The sequence below is a fragment of the Xenopus laevis genome, chromosome 4S (assembly GCF_017654675.1).
Source record: "Xenopus laevis strain J_2021 chromosome 4S, Xenopus_laevis_v10.1, whole genome shotgun sequence".
NCBI lineage: Eukaryota > Metazoa > Chordata > Amphibia > Anura > Pipidae > Xenopus > Xenopus laevis.
This window is the reverse complement of record NC_054378.1, coordinates 9274602-9290656: the sequence shown is the minus strand read 5'-3', so window position 1 is coordinate 9290656 and position 16055 is coordinate 9274602. Positions and strand designations below refer to the sequence as shown.

The 16055-nt window shown below is 38.9% G+C and overlaps 1 protein-coding gene across 1 annotated transcript; it reads right to left on the bottom strand.

The window, feature by feature from the left end:
- Positions 1-1626: 1626 nt before the first annotated feature.
- Positions 1627-10198, bottom strand: fshb.S (follicle stimulating hormone subunit beta S homeolog). Its single transcript, XM_018259910.2, has 3 exons — positions 10016-10198; positions 5843-6045; positions 1627-2266 (listed from the first exon to the last, which is right to left on the bottom strand). Exons 2-3 carry the CDS (start codon positions 5999-6001, stop codon positions 2021-2023), a joined length of 405 nt encoding a protein of 134 aa, XP_018115399.1. The 5' UTR covers positions 6002-6045; positions 10016-10198; the 3' UTR covers positions 1627-2020.
- Between the last annotated feature and the right edge of the window lie 5857 nt (positions 10199-16055).

The window sequence follows — 16055 nt, the reverse complement described above, 5'->3', positions numbered from 1 at the left end:
AGAAGCTCACGTAGCGATTAAGCACTCACATTTCTAGTGATATACTTAAATCTTGTGCACACTTGAATTTAATATGTTGTTCCAGCTGCTTCCATATAAAACCAGATGCAAGTACTAAGAGGAGCACTTGCATCTAAAGCCGTGCATTGAAATCACATTGACTGATTTCTAACTGTGCAACTTGGTGAGTTCTGGCTCACGCCCTTGCACTTTGGCGGCAGTTTGAGCTGCAACTTGTAGGATGGCAAGTGCAAAATGTTGCCGCACACAGTATGCACTGTATAGTAGACCTGTATTGGATCAGGTACCCATAAAATACATACAAAGCAGTCGGGTTTTGGGCATAAAGCCATTGTGGGTGATCTGAGCTGGAGTAATTAAGTAAATTGCCACCTGTAATACCCCAACCTCCTCGAGAAAACTGCCTTTTTCCCCCTGACCTTGTTGATCCGCCACCAAAGCCACTTTTAGACCATTGTGACATCACTTCCATTGGAGGGTTGTGTAGTGGGTGTGGAGAAGGAACATAGTGGGTCAGTGTGTCCTGGTCAGGTTGCAGTTCAGCAGGCCTGGGTCAAGCATGGGAATGCCTGAATGGACCCACACAGGACTCTCAGGGGCAATCCTGATGCTAGGGTTGCCATCTTCTGTGCATTGGAACTCTGGCCATAGGGGCGGGCTGTGACATTTTTGGGGTGGGGCCACATTGTAATGGTGCGGGTCTGTGACATGATGGGGGTGGGTCCCAATTGCAGGGGATTGGCTATAACGTAGCGACTGGCCGACTGCCACATCAATCCTAGGAAATCCCGCTCCGGTTTTCCTACAGGCAGTTTTGACCCGGGCAGCCCTTCAAAAAAACCACTGTCCAGGCCAAAACCCAGACAGGTGGCAACCCTAGCTGATGCGTCCCCCCTCTCCTGCTCTGCGCTTAAACGGGGGGCTAAAGAGGGGGCTGCCTTGCTAGTACAATGAACTCTTTAGCACTCTCTGCTCTAGGGGAGCTGAATTTCTGGTTTAAAAAATGGAAATTCAGCTACTAAATTTACATTAGGTTTTGCCTCCCCTTGTAACTGCCCACTCATTGCTGCCTGAGATAAGGTTCTCACTTTACCTCATGACAGGAGTGGCTCTGACTCCTCTACTATTACTGTTAGAGCAGGAACGCCCTTACTTTACTAATGTCAGGTCTACTTTTAGTGATGTTGTCCCATTATGATCTACAGGAGCAGAAGATTGAACAGCACCACCAACTCTTCAAGTAATTAAAAAGCCTTTAATTGTGCTTTTTGTGGACATTGCCGTGATGCTCACAAAAGCACAAATAAAGGCTTTTTAATTACTTGAAGAGTTGGTGGTGCTGTTCAATCTTCTACTACACAATTTGCCAATGGGAAGTGGCCATTGTAGAACGTGCTCCAAAGAATACTGAGAATCGATGTGCTGACTACTCTTTTCCTACACCATTATGATCTACATCCATAAAAGCATTGTTAGCATTCTGTTCCATGGAATATATTACTTGGATATTGATTGATGAGAAAAATATATACGATATATATCGTAATAAATATCTGAATGAAAATAATGAAATAAGGAGGGTGATTTAGATGAGCTGTTTGTTGACAGTGTCTTGAGATCTACTGATCACCACTAAAGGTCTACTGATAGATACCGATCTACCTTTTGGGCACCCCTGGTAGAGGTAGATAGAGGGATGTAATTCCCCATGCTTGCCACAATTCTGTTGCATGTTGATGGGCTTATACATCCTACAACAACTGCAGTAGAGGTGAGTATGGGTTTAAAATAAAAGGAAACCATCATAATGGTCTATCTCATATAGATATCATATAGATACATCTACATGGAGTCATGATTTACTACACTTGAACTGAGTCAACCTTTGTCATGTTATTGAACTGGTGACAAACTAGTATACGTTAAGGCTTATATATCAGGTTTGATGCTAAGGGCAACTACTAATAGGAAAAACCAAAACAACAACATGCAAAGACGCTTAATGGTTTTCGAAGTCTTCCTTTTCTTGGCCAAGTGAACAGTAGGAGGGCCCTAAACTTCTCACCGTGCAGTCTGTTGTGTGAATGTTACAAAGATCACAGCGACAGTCTATGGCCACGGGGTACGAGTAATAGGGATCGACATCCTCGGCACAGCCCGGCAATTTGACGGTTTCATAAGTGATGTCGGTGTAGGTGCAGACATGCTGAACCTTTTTGATGAGCGGATGCTTTGAAGAAGAGTCCTGCAACAAAAGAAGTTCAACAGACAAATATTATATAAGTTCAGGGATTGGAAAAAACATTATTATAATTATTATTAGCAGTTTTAGACTACAGTCTTTCACTTCATTACCATCGGCACTTTAAGGGACAGATCTATCAAAGGTCGAGGTGAATTTTCTAATTGAAAAAATTCGAATTTCCAGCTATTTTTTGTGTACTTCGACTAGGGAATAGTCCAAATTAGATTTGAATTTGAAAAAAAATTGAAAATCCGAATATCAACATTTATCATGTACTGTCTCTTTAAAAATTCGACTTCGACCATTCGCCATCTAAAACTTGCCAAATTGTTGTTTTAGCCTATGGGGGACCTCCTAGACCTCTGGAGTCAATCAAAGTTTTTATTGGGAAAAACTTTGGTTCAAATTTGATCGAATGCACTGTTACGATTTGAATTCCAACCAATACAGACTTATTTGATCAAAAACTGACCTATTCGGGCAAAAAAATAAATTGGACTTCATTTCGGTTGGTCTTTTTGAATTAGAATTTCGAAGTTTTTCAAATTCAAAATTTGACCCTTGATAAATATGCCCCTAAGGGTGTTATTTATAAAGTTCGAAAATTCAATTTTTTTTTTTAACGATAAAATTTGAATTTTTATTGAAAAATAAAAAAACTTGAATTTTCGGGATTTATTATACCCCAAGGATGGAAAAAGTCAGAATCCGAAAATCCGTCATTTCAGACCTGCCGAGGTTGTATATAAATCAATGGGAGTAGTCCCGAAGATTTCCTAATCTGCTCTGGGTTTCGTGCAATAATCGTAAGATTTTGTGGTTTTTGAGCAAAAATCTGAAAAAAGCATTTTCAAGATTTTTTTGAGTTTTATCCCTCCCAGGAAATTTTCGGAAAAATGTATTGATAAATAAAGGGAAATAACCTGTACGGATTTGGTTGAAGTTGTTTTTTCAGAAAATAATGAGATAAAGTCTGATTTTTTATAAATAACCCCCTTAATGTTCTGATTCCTCATGTGGATTTACAAGCGCAATTAAACTTTAGGTTCTGACTCACACTGACATCTTATTAATCACATCAAATTTAAATGGAAAATAAAATACTGAGATTGCTCATTGAAATTGCCTCGATTATAATCACAGCAAGGCAAAAAGAGGGAAGGAAATCCTTATTGCAGAGAGTTAAACCAATATTTTATCCGTTTCATTTAGCAAAATATACAGGTATTAAGAAGAACAGGAATTCAGGAGCCATGGCAGAAAGGGAGGGAGCTCTGTCTATGTCTAAGGGATTTTATAAAAAAAATAAGAATTCTCAGGACCTGGGGTTTTCCGGGTAACGGATCTTGCCGTAGTTCGAAGCTTTCTGGATAATGGGTTTCCGGATAACTAATCCCATCCCTGTATTTATATTATTGTATTTTTACGAATGAAATATATTTTTATATCACATTTATTTTATAGGTACTGCATTTATATTCAGGTATGTATTTTTAGATTCATATTTAAATTTGTTTGTATTTATTTTTAGATATACGATATATGTTTAGATTCATATTTAGATATTTACTTTTACATTTATGTGGTTTTTTTTAATTCATTTCTAGAAATCAATTTTAATTTTATATTAATAATTATATATTTTTATATATAATATATTATGCTTCCATACTATAGACAACTACATAGAGAAAAAAGGCAGTAGGAAGCTGTAGGACTGTAGAACAATCTGCAGAGGGTTCCCTTCCAGGGCAGGACAGGCTTATTGGACAAATGGGTAATTTTTTTTAACAGAGGTTAAAAGATTGACCCTAAGCTAACCCATCATACATTATCCTGGTAGAGTCCTGAGTGGGTCCAATAGGGCAGACCTGTGCCCTACCCTGACCCGCAGACCTGCAAGCTGACCGGCACCTGCCACCCACTATGGCCCGCCACCGAAACCCAGTCCGCAAACAGCTTGCTTGCCCCCAGATCCGGCACCTGCGCAAACTGGAAGTGGCATCACTTTTACCCGGAAGTGACATCACTTTCACCCAGAAGTGACATCACTCGGAAGTGACTTCATACAGGACCTTATTCCGCTACCACAAACTCAGGAGAGGGTAGGAGGGACCAGTCCTGCATCATAGCCGGGTACCCAGACAGGCTACCCACGGACTATCTGCACAATCAGGTACTCGGAAATTTTTGCCCAAAACCCGACCACCTTCCGGGTATTCCCGCAGGTACCCGACCCGATGCAGGACTCTAATCCCTGGCTTTCCTCATGCAAAGCAATCATATGAACACCTCCACTTAGTGAGTGTAAATAAATGCAAATATGAATATTCCTTTGATATTTGTACAATTTGGATATACAATAGCGTGTGAAGAACAATAATGTACCAGTGGATTACCAAACTATCAAAATTCTTTGTGGATAAACTTGATTTATTCAACTGGACATTCCAATTAAACGACTCTAAAGACGTATATGATAAATGCTAAATAAATGAGCCAATGATCGCACATATTCTACATACGGCGTCTCTGTTCCGTAATTAAATCAGTTTGGAACGTGAGAAAATAATGGATAAATACAATATTTCCGGGCCACGCCATCTGCTCGCAAGGACGATCGGGATTATTATTATTATTATTATAGAATATTGTACATTCCGTTTATGCACTTGTTGTGCTGTACAGCCACGAGTAATGAGATATTATCATTTATATACCACCTGCTACAAGAACCATTACCTCCAGTATCGAAACTGTTGAGAAATATTTTAACTCATTATTTATATGGCACAGCTTTTATTTGGTGGCTGGACCTGTCGATAAACCATTGAAAGTGTTTCTTTGCATTCACACGGAGCAAGGAACCAAAACACCAGTCGTGGGCCATTGTTCCCACTTTAAATCCGGAATAGTTTGTAGGTGTGGAAATAATGTAAAATGTGTGTGGGCATACTGAATATTCTGTTCGCTCTGTTCATTTGTGGCATAACTTGTGTGTGGGTGCACAAGCGCACACAGCTTTGACTATACATTCGGAAAATAGTGCATCAGTTTGCCAGGAAGGTATGTAAAGGAGAAGGAAAGGCTAAAATTAAGTAAGCTTTATCAGAAAGGTCTATATAAATACACCAGTAAACCCTCTTTCGAAAGAGCCGGGGCCCCCTTGACAGTGCCGAAGCCGTGCGGCCATTTCCGAAGTCCCGAACAGCCGAAATGCGGACGTGCCGAAAAGCCGAACAGCCGAAGTCATGAAAGGAGGCGAAGACCCAAAGTCACGAAAGGAGGCGAAGTTGAAGTCCGCCAATTTGTGTTTTTTTATTTTTTTTCAATCCCCTGGCCACCAATGTATTATTTTAATATTCTATAGGCCCCTGCCACCAATGTTTTTTTTTTTAAAAAAAATCTTCTTTGGGGCCCCAATTTTTTTTAACTTATAAGGGGGGCCCTGGCGCCAACGTTTTTTTTTAACTTGTAGGGGGGCCCTGATCACCAATTTTTTAAAAAATGTTTAAGGGGGCCCTGGCACCAGTTTTTTTTAACTTATAAGGGGGCCCTGAACATCAATAGACTTACCTTGGTTAAACAGTATCCCGAGCACCAGGTGGCATTCACAGTGATGCAGGTGTCACATCCTTCCTTCTCCAACACAACTGTCATGTTAGACAACTCACACGAGCTGCATGGAATCATCTTCCAACACACAACGAGCACGTACACAAAAAGTCTCTCCATTCTGCCGATACAATCAATAAAGGAAGCTTTTCTTTACATACACACTGCAGAATGAAAGAAAAAAGAACATTAAAATGCTGTGCAGCTGAGAGATGGGCACCGAGTCTTTATCTCAACTGGGACCCACACTCTTCAGTTTTTCACCTCAATATAAAGCGGAACTAACATTATTGTTGGGCACTACAGTAGTTAGTTTCTATCCACTAAAACTATTGCACCTGAATGAGAAAATATTAGAAACAATACCCCCAAATCATCAAGGGGCCCATTTACTTAGCTCGAGTGAAGGAACAGAAGAAAAAAAACTTTGAATTTCAAATGATTTTTTTGGTTACTTCGACCATCGAATTGGCTACCTTCGACTATGACTTTGACGAACTAAAAATCTTTGAATATTCGACCATTCGATAATCGAAGTACTGTCTCTTTAAAAAAAACTTCGACTCCCTACTTCGCCACCTAAAACCTACCGAGGTGCAATGTTAGCCTATGGGGAAGGTCACCATAGGCTTTCTTAGCGTTTTCTAGTCGAAGAAAAATCGTTTGATCGATGGATTAAAATCCTTCTCATTGTTCAATTCGAAGGATTTAATCGTTTGATCGAACAAACTATTTTTCGTTCGATCAAACTAATTGCGGTAAATCCTTCGACTTCGATATTCGAAGTTGAAGGATTTACCTTTGGCAGTCGAATATCGAGGGTTAATAAACCCTCGATATTCGACCCTATGTAAATCTGCCCCCAGGTCTTTAGCCCGGTGTCTGGGGTCCCATTAATAGCCGCATGGGACTCAAATTAGAAGAAGGAATAGAGCAAAGTAGAACATTTGCTAAGGGCAAATCCGCAAAAGAAATATGTAAGAATCTCTGAGTCAGAGAATGAATTGGAAGTAAACGAAGACTCCCTAAATTTCTACCCTGTTCATAGGAGAAGTTTAATTAAGGCCTAGGGATGTTTCTAAACCAAAAATCAATGTATTACCTACAAACATAAGAGACAGAGGTATAGGAACTTTATGTATCCTGTCTGTGTGCTGGGAGGTACTACACATAGGGACAGATTCATCACATACCTCCCAAAATTTATATAAATAAATAAAATAAATAAAAAAAGGGACAAAAAAGTTGCAGCGCGGGCATTTTTGGACCACACCCGTTTTTGTGGCCACACCCCCTAATTGTCATGTTCATTTTCCAAAATTTGGCAGGTTATGAAAGTTTGAACATATTTCTGTGTTTTTTTCCCAGTTATTACAGTTTTGCTAATGAATTGCCCTTTAAACTGAGTCTAACTTCTCCCAAGGGACCTGTTATCTTATATTGTTACAATTACTTATTGGCTTATCTCAAAATTGCTACAAAAGTATCATATCTGCTGCTGTGGCTGTTCTGGGCTCTCTGCCAAAAGCAAGTTAAGTTAGAAACATTGTTTCTTTTTCTGGCTGTTCAGTGCAGAGAAAAACTGGACTTTCCAGTACAAACGAGGGACTGCGGGTTGAGCTGTTAAAAGATAGACTGTCCCACTAAAAACGGAACAGTTGGGAGGCATGTTATCAAGGGTCGAATTTCAAGTAATGGGAGGTTTTTTTTGAACTCCCATAACTTCGTAATTTGAATGAAAAAAGACCAATCTAAATTTATCAAAAAATCTAAGGGTTTTTTTTTTTTTGCCCGAATAGGTCTGTTTTCGATCGAATTGGAATCGTAAGAATCAAAGTAACATCGCATTTGATCAAATTCAATTCAAAGTTTTTTAAAAAAATAAGAAGTCCACCAATTGACTCAAAATGGGTTCTAGGTCCCCCATAGGCCAATTCGGCAGGTTTAAGATGACGATTGGTCGAAGTCGAATTTTTAAAGGGACAGTACATGATAAATTTCGATATTTGAATTTGGACTCTTCGAAGTACACAAAAATTAGCTTGAAATTCGATTTTTTTTTAATTTCGAATTTTCACTTCGACCATTGATAAATCTGCCCCGAAGGGCCAGATTCAATCAGGTGGGAAAGATGTACCGTATATACTCGAGTATAAGCCGAGTTTTTCAGCACACAAAATGTGCTGAAAAAAGTCTACCTCGGCTTATGCTCGAGTCAGCATTTTAGGAAAGCATTATTTTTTTTTGCCGTTTCTTTACAAGAGTGCTGAGCTGAATCTGGGGGAATACACGGACAGGCAACCTAACAGATATTATAGCAGCATAACGATAAAAAAAATGCTTTCCAATTAAAAATAAAACATTATGTGATTACCGTATTATTGCAAAAAGACACCTGATCTTCACTAAACTTATGTTGCTTAAGTGCCAGTTCTTCCCTTAGGCTTTTACTCGAGTCAATACATTTTCCTAGTTTTCTTAGGTAAAATTAGGTACCTCGGCTTATACTCGGTATCTCCATATTTAATTCCAGATTGTCCCATAACACCAGATACAATTCAATGAGAAAGATGAAAACGCTATTGACCTGGAGAAAATTCCCTCAAATTGAATCGTGCCCATAATTTTTTTCATGATAAACCATAAAATAATGTTTTTCTCATTGATTTAAATTTTGGCCAAAACTGGCACTGCCATGTGTTCTAGGATATATCTAAATATATTAGGTACTGTATCTCATCATACATTTTGTATAAATTGGTCCTAGCATACTATTAAGAAATCCATGTAATAAATGTCTTTTATTAGCTTTTACCTATGAGATTGTTCTCCGGTGCTATAAAGTCATGAAAGGTCCAGAAGTCAATTAAGGGAGTGGTTTGCCTTTAAGTTAACTTTAAGTATGTTATAGAATGGCCAATTCTAAGCAGCTTTTCAATTGGTCTTCATAATTTATTTTGAATAGTGTTTGAATGATTTGCCTTCTTCTTCGGACTCTCTCCAGCTTTCAAATAGGGGGTCGCTGACCCCCATCTAAAAACAAATGCTCTGTAAGGCTACACATTTAGGGGCAGATTTATCAAGTGAATTCGAGGGAATTTTCAAAGTAAAAAAATTCGAAATTCAAAGTAATTTTTTGGATACTATGACCATCGAATAGGATACTACGACTTTGAATTTACTTCGAATTCGATTCTAAGTAAAATAGTTCAAATATTCGCATATTCGATAATGGAAGTACTGTCTCTTTAAAAAAACTTTGACTTCAATAGTTCGCCAAATTAAACCTGCCGAAGTGCTATGTTCAAACGATCAATCGAACGATGGCCAAATTCGGTGAAAAATCCTTCGACTTCGATATTCGAAGTCAAAGTATTTTAATTCGATGGTCGATTTTACTTCGAAATTCGACCCTTGATAAATCTGCCCCTTATAGTTAATGTCACTTTTTATTACTCATCTTTCTATTCGGGCCTTCTCCTATTCCTATTCTGGGCTGTTATTCAAATCAATGCATGGTTGCTAAGGTAATTGGGATCTTAGCAACCAGAAATGACAAACTGGAGAGCTGCTGAATAAAAAGCTAAATAACTCAAAAACCACAAGTAATAAAAAATGAAAACCAATTGCAAATTGTCTCAGAATATCCCTCTCTACAACAAACTAAAAGTTAACGCGACGGTGAACAACCCCTTTAAGAGGAACAATCAGGAGTTATGCAATTTTGGGGGATCATTTTATATCCTGAACTGAAACCTGGATCCCTACTAGTTTACAGGGAGAAAAGAACGAATGTATTGAACAGCAGAATACCACAAATGATAAGATTGACCTTCGATTATAATAAAAGGATTATTTTATTTAAAAACAGAATTTGTTTTTAAAAAGATGTACAGCTTGCGCATTAGACAAATAATTTTTTTTTTTTTACACCACGATCAGTGCTTACAATTTTGGAATTCTAATCCATGTGTTTGTAAACAAGAAGCGGCTGACTATGGATTAATCAGAGGTTATTCGTTAGAAGCATAGGAGGAAGCTGAATAGCAGCTAATTAGAGATTTATGCTCAGCAGGGCAGTAATTGAAGAATAGATATATATATATACAGGTCTCAGTGCCTGCGGTACATTACCTTTATTGTCGGTTCGGGAGCTGGATCATTCTGTAGCCCAGGCACAGGGAAGCCCTTCCCTTTTATAGGAAACCGATGGCTGAGTAACCGACACCTGAAAGGTTTAAGTAGTATTAAAATATATCTCGTCCCGGCCCTCTGTTAGCTTGACAGATTAGCATTTGGCCAGACAGTCCTTCCTTGCAACAAAATACCCTCCCACTAATTAATAGGTCAAGATCATTGATTTTTGGTGCCTGGTCCATGTTCTCTACTCTGAGCCTGGCTAAATATAGGCATTACCCCTGTAATGATAAATGAAGTTTAAAGGGATACTGTCATGGGAAAAAAAAAATATTTCAATATGAATCAGTTAATAGTGCTGTTCCAGCAGAATTCTGCACTGAAATCCATTTCTCAAAAGAGCAAACAGATTTGCTTATATTCAATTTTGAAATCTGACATGGGGCTAGACATATTGTCAATTTCCCAGCTGCCCCAAGTGATGTGACTTGTGCTCTGATAAACTTCAATCACTCTTTACTGCTGTACTGCAAGTTGGAGTGATATCACCCCCTCCCCCCCAGCAGCCAAACAAAAGAACAATGGGAAGGTAACCAGATAACAGCTCCCTAACACAAGATAACAGCTGCCTGGTAGACCTAAGAACAGCACTCAATAGTAAAAACCCATGTCCCACTGAGACACATTCAGTTACATTGAGAAGGAAAAACAGCAGCCTGCCAGAAAGCATTTCTCTCCTAAAGTGCAGGCACAAGTCACATGACATGGGGCAGGTGGGAAATTGACAATATGTCTAGCCCCATGTCAGATTTCAAAATTGAATATAAAAAAATCTGTTTGCTCTTTTGAGAAATGGATTTCAGTGCAGAATTCTGCTGGAGCAGCACTATTACTGATGTGTTTTGAAGAAAACATGTTTTGTGATGACAGGATCCCTTTAATAAACCAGCAAATAGGGAGCGGAATAAATTAATCTGGATGTATCATTCCCGGAATGTGGAAACCCCTACAGACATAACATTGTATCATACCATTGTTTTATAGATGATCTAATACTTATTTGGGAAGGTACAGAACAGGAGTATTGTCATAGAAATGATTGCAATTTACGTTTCACCTATGTTGCAAACAGCAAAACAATTGATTTCCTAGATATCACATTGGAAGGGACGAATATTGGTGAAATAAAATGCGATCTTTAAGTAAAACCGATAGCCAGGAATACACTGTTAAGAGCTGACAGTTGCCATCCTCGCTCGGTCCTGGCAGGCATCCCAGTGGGACAGTTTTTGAGACTTAGACACATATGTACCATGTGGGATGACTTCCAGAACCAGACGAAGATACTTTGGGACTAGGGATGGGCGAATTGTTTGCCTTGTTTTGCCGGAAAAATGACGCCCATAGACTTGTATGGCGTTGGGCATAAAAAAAAAAAAAGACGAGTGGCAAAATTTTTTGATATTTCGCCGGCGGCGAATTATTGCCGAAACAAAACGGGTCAAATTCGCCCATTCCTAGGGACAAATTGGTGGAGAGAAAGTATGATGTCATGGTTATAAAAAAGGCATATGAAAAGGCAGTGGGAACCTCTAGACATGAATTATTATATCCAACAAATGGTAGAGGTAAATAGAGAAACAGATATAATAAAACACATGACGCACAAAATATGCTGTTTATTACCAAATATAGTAATCAATCGAAACAAATAAAAAAAATGATTGATAGAAGGCTAGATATTCTTCAAATGGATCCCTTATTGGACAATACAATGGTGGAAGAATTGAAATATGTCTTCAAACGGGGGAGGACCATTTCTAATGATGTATCCCCTAGTTTATATCGACCCAAAATTAAACAAACAGAAGGATTTGAAAAAAAAAAATGGTTAAAAAAGGATCATATAAATGTGGGGAAAATAGGTGCAAAGTATGTAGACACATATTGGTTCAAAACACCTTTAAGAGTAATGTTCTCAACCAACAAACCCTATGTAGAAGCAGGTCTACTAACAAACCAATCAGCAGTTACTATTGACTGTCTTCTGCAGTTTAAGGAATGACAGCAAATATGTGGTTGCTACTACAGGTATGGGATCCATTATCCGGAAAACCCATAGGCCGTCTCCGATAGACTTAATCCAAATGATCCAAATTTTTTAAAAACAATTTCCTTTTTCTCTGTAATAATAAAACAGTATCTTGTACTTGATCCCAACTAAGATATAATTAATCCTTATTGGAAGCAAAACCAGCCTATTGGGTTTATTTAATGTTTACATGATTTGACTTAAGGTATGAAGTTCCAAATTATGTAAAGATCTGTTATCCAGAAAACCCCAGGACCCGAGCATTCTGGATAACGGGTCCTATACCTGTAGTTATTCCAACCACTCCTAGGCCCAGTTTTAAGATATGTGGCCTGTTATAGTTGCGCCAGCTGTCTCCGGCCCTTTTCAGCCAAAAGAACGGGAAAAAATAGCAACTAAGATAAGAAATCCATCTGCTTATTCCACTGTTCTGAGGACTCTTTCCCTGTCATATGTTTTATATATATATATATATATATATATATATATATATATATATATATATATATATATATATATATATATATATAAGTAATTGCACAATGTGTCATAATAAGTTCTGCTCCTATGAACATTGTCCTGCAACATTAGTTAGATAATCGCCAACTGACTCTTTCTGCTCCCTGTTCCTATAAATTCATCCAATCTGCTTCTATTAAACAGCCCCATGTAGCAGAATTGCTCCAAAGTACCCCCTTTAAAAATTGTCCAAACACCCTGGCCAATCCTCTCATTACTGCCTGCCATAGAATAGGGCCCCATTGCAGCCTTGCCACTCTCTAACATGTGCAAACTGCTAGATGCAACTTGGGTTAAAGTGCAACTGCGCCCAGTTTGAGAAATTCAATTAAACAAACAGTGCAACCTGCATCCAAAACTGCACTTTGCACACTGCTGATTCCTAAATTACATTATATATAGGAAGGAGTGCATTAATGGCAGACCATGAAAAAAATATATGGCAACGACCACCAATAACTTTTTAGAAAAGTAAGGTTTCTATGTATTTATCTCCTTAACAATTCAGTAAGTTCATTTTCCCAGATATGCATATGGACACTAGTTGGCAGTCATGAACTGCTGGTTTTCTGTGTTCAGTGTTTTGTTCTCAATAAGTATAGAATAATTAAGCATATTACTTAGTAGAGCCTTCTCCTGGCTAGTGTCTACACTTAACTAGAGCATATTCCATACTAGCACCTTCTTCTGACAAGAGCATATTCCAAACTAAAGCCTTCTCCTTTTTCTTCTAGACTACTAGAGACCTATCCTGACTAGAGCATATTCCAAACTAGAGCCTTCTCCTGGCAAGAGCATATTCCAAACTAAAGCCTTCTCCTTTTTCTTCTAGACTAATAGAGACCTATCCTGACTAGAGCATATTCCTTAGTAGAACCTTCTCCTGACTAGAGCATATTCCAAACTAGAGCCTTCTCCTGACAAGAGCATATTCCAAACTAAAGCCTTCTCCTTTTTCTTCTAGACTACTAGAGACCTATACTGACTAGAGCATATTCCATAGTAGAACCTTCTCCTGACTAGAACATATTACAAACTACAGTCATATCCTGACTAGAGCATATTCCGAACTAGAGCCTTTTTCTGGCTAGAGAATATTTCGGGCTAGAGCCTTCTCATTACTAGAGCATTTGCCAGACTAACACCTTTTCCTGACTAGAGCATATTCTGAACTATAGCCTTCTCCTGCCTAGAACATACTCTTGACTAGAGCTATTTCTCAGTAGAGCATTATCCTGAGTAGTACCTTATACTATCTATAGCATACTCCTGACTATATCATATTTAAGACCAAAGCATACCCTGACTAAAGTTTTCGTGGGAGTTATCACAGAAGAATCTGTTTAATTTCTTCACAAAATGGATTTTGCAATCACAGAACTCATTTTGTGTGGACAAAATTAATTTTGTGATTATTAAAGGTATTTTGTAGTCGTGTTTCAACATAAAATACAATTTTTTTTTTTAATTTACAGAAATACATTTTCTTTAACAAAATAACCGGAGGACAAAGAGTGCCCGGTGGATATAAAGAAGCCTGAGACTGTTCTTGTTCAGGATTTCTGCAGGTGGTTGGTTCTTGGGCAGCAGATGAGACTCTGGCTGTGACCTACACATTCCAGTACGCATTGAGACAGGTGATATTTCTACAGCAGATGGGATTCAATGCCAGTGCTGTGCAATATCCAGTATTCTTCTAGAGAGGTAACCTTTGCATAACAGGTGGGATATTGCCAAGAGATCTACAAAACCCCAGAACGACTTAAAGGAGAAGGAAAGCTACTCAAGCAGTTTATTGCCAATAGTTTAGCCACAATAGTGCAAGCATTAACACTATATTTATTCTGCAGAATGCTTTACCATACCTGAGTAAACAGCTATAGAAGCTCTCTCTCTGTTTGTTTAGGATAGCAGCTGCCATATTAGCTTGGTGTGACATCACTTCCTGCCTGAGTCTCTCCCTGCTTTCTCATAGCTCTTGGCTCAGATTACAGCAGGGAGGGGAGGAGGGAGGGGCAAAAGGGAGGGGTAGAGAGGAGCAAACTGAGCATGCTCAAGCCCACGCCCTGGAGGTTTAAGATGAAAACAGGAAGTCTGATACAGAAGCCCATGAGTACACAATAGAAGGAAAGAAATGTGGTGTTTCTTTTGACAGAAGACTCAGAGCAGCATTACTTTGAGGGTTTACTGGTGTATTTATATAGACCTTTCTGATAAAGCTTACTTAGTTTTAGCCTTTCCTTCTTCTTTCAGCCAGTTGCATATATTAGAGCATATGGAAAACTAGCCAGTTATAGCAGCCTCTTAGTTTTTATAATCCTTGACACTTACAGGGTTAAGATCTGGGTGTTTAGTTTGCTAGTTCTTTATCTTTCACTGAAAGCACCAGTGCTATGGCATCTACTGTATTAAATTTTGAGGTATGAGCTACTCTGAGCATTATATATCCGAGCCAGTGGGCAGCCTGCGCCGCAGCCTTCCAAATATACTGTAATTATACGTGTGCTGAATGGAAAGAAATATGCTGACCTTCGTATAGCAGATACCAGTACTTATGTACCTCGTTGTAGATAGAAATCTTCTCTTCTGAACTGTTGGGAGAAAAAATAGCCTTAACCTTCGCTTGTCAGAGGAAAATGAGCGGAGAAGGCCTCAAGCTGTGCTGCGGCTTCACCTCGTGCCTCTAGATGGAGTTAATGGCTTGCATAATGCTCAGCTGTCTCTTTGCGATTCAGATTCAGTGGCATCTCGTAAAAAAAATGGATGGGATGAGAAAACCTAAATATTTTTCCTGGAGGTATTTACTGGGGTCACACGAGTATGGGCAGATTCAGAGAGATTAGTCGCCCGGCAACAAATCTCCTCTTCTTCGGGGCGACTAATCTCCCTGAACTTCCCTTCCCTGCCGGCTAAAATGTAAATTGCCAGCGGGATGACGCCGGGCAACTAATTTTCCTGAATCTGCCTGTGTGCCCTGACCCTAAAGGGAACAGAACCTTCTGTAGAACTAATCTCTATCATGGGACAGTCCTGATTTTGACAGCTCAGCCCACAGTCCCGGATTGCCATTGAAATGTCTCGACTTTCACATTGATCTCCTGCACAGAACAGCCAGAAAAAGATATGTTTCTAACTTAATTGCTTTTGGCAGAGCGTACTTAGATACTTTTGTAACAATTTAAGAGAATCAAAGAAGCAATTGTAACAATTTAAGATAAGCAGGTCTCTTGGGGGCAATTCACCCTCATTAGCAAAACTGTAATAACACATAAAAACCACAGAAATGTGTTCAAACTTTCATAACCTGCCAAATTTTGTAAAGTGGACATGTTGGGAGGTATGGTTACAGACACGTGACAGATCGTGCCCAAAGCTAGGGGTAGGCAGCAGAGACGCAAATACCTAGGTGATTATTTACCGATGAGG

Bases quoted from the DNA above. Each gene is read 5' to 3' on its own strand.
- fshb.S (XM_018259910.2), bottom strand. From the start codon at position 6,001: ATGGAGAGACTTTTTGTGTACGTGCTCGTTGTGTGTTGGAAGATGATT. The intron at 2,267-5,842 runs GTAAGTCTATTG...CTTTTGTTGCAG, and splicing joins CGGGATACTGTTTAACCAAG to GACTCTTCTTCAAAGCATCC.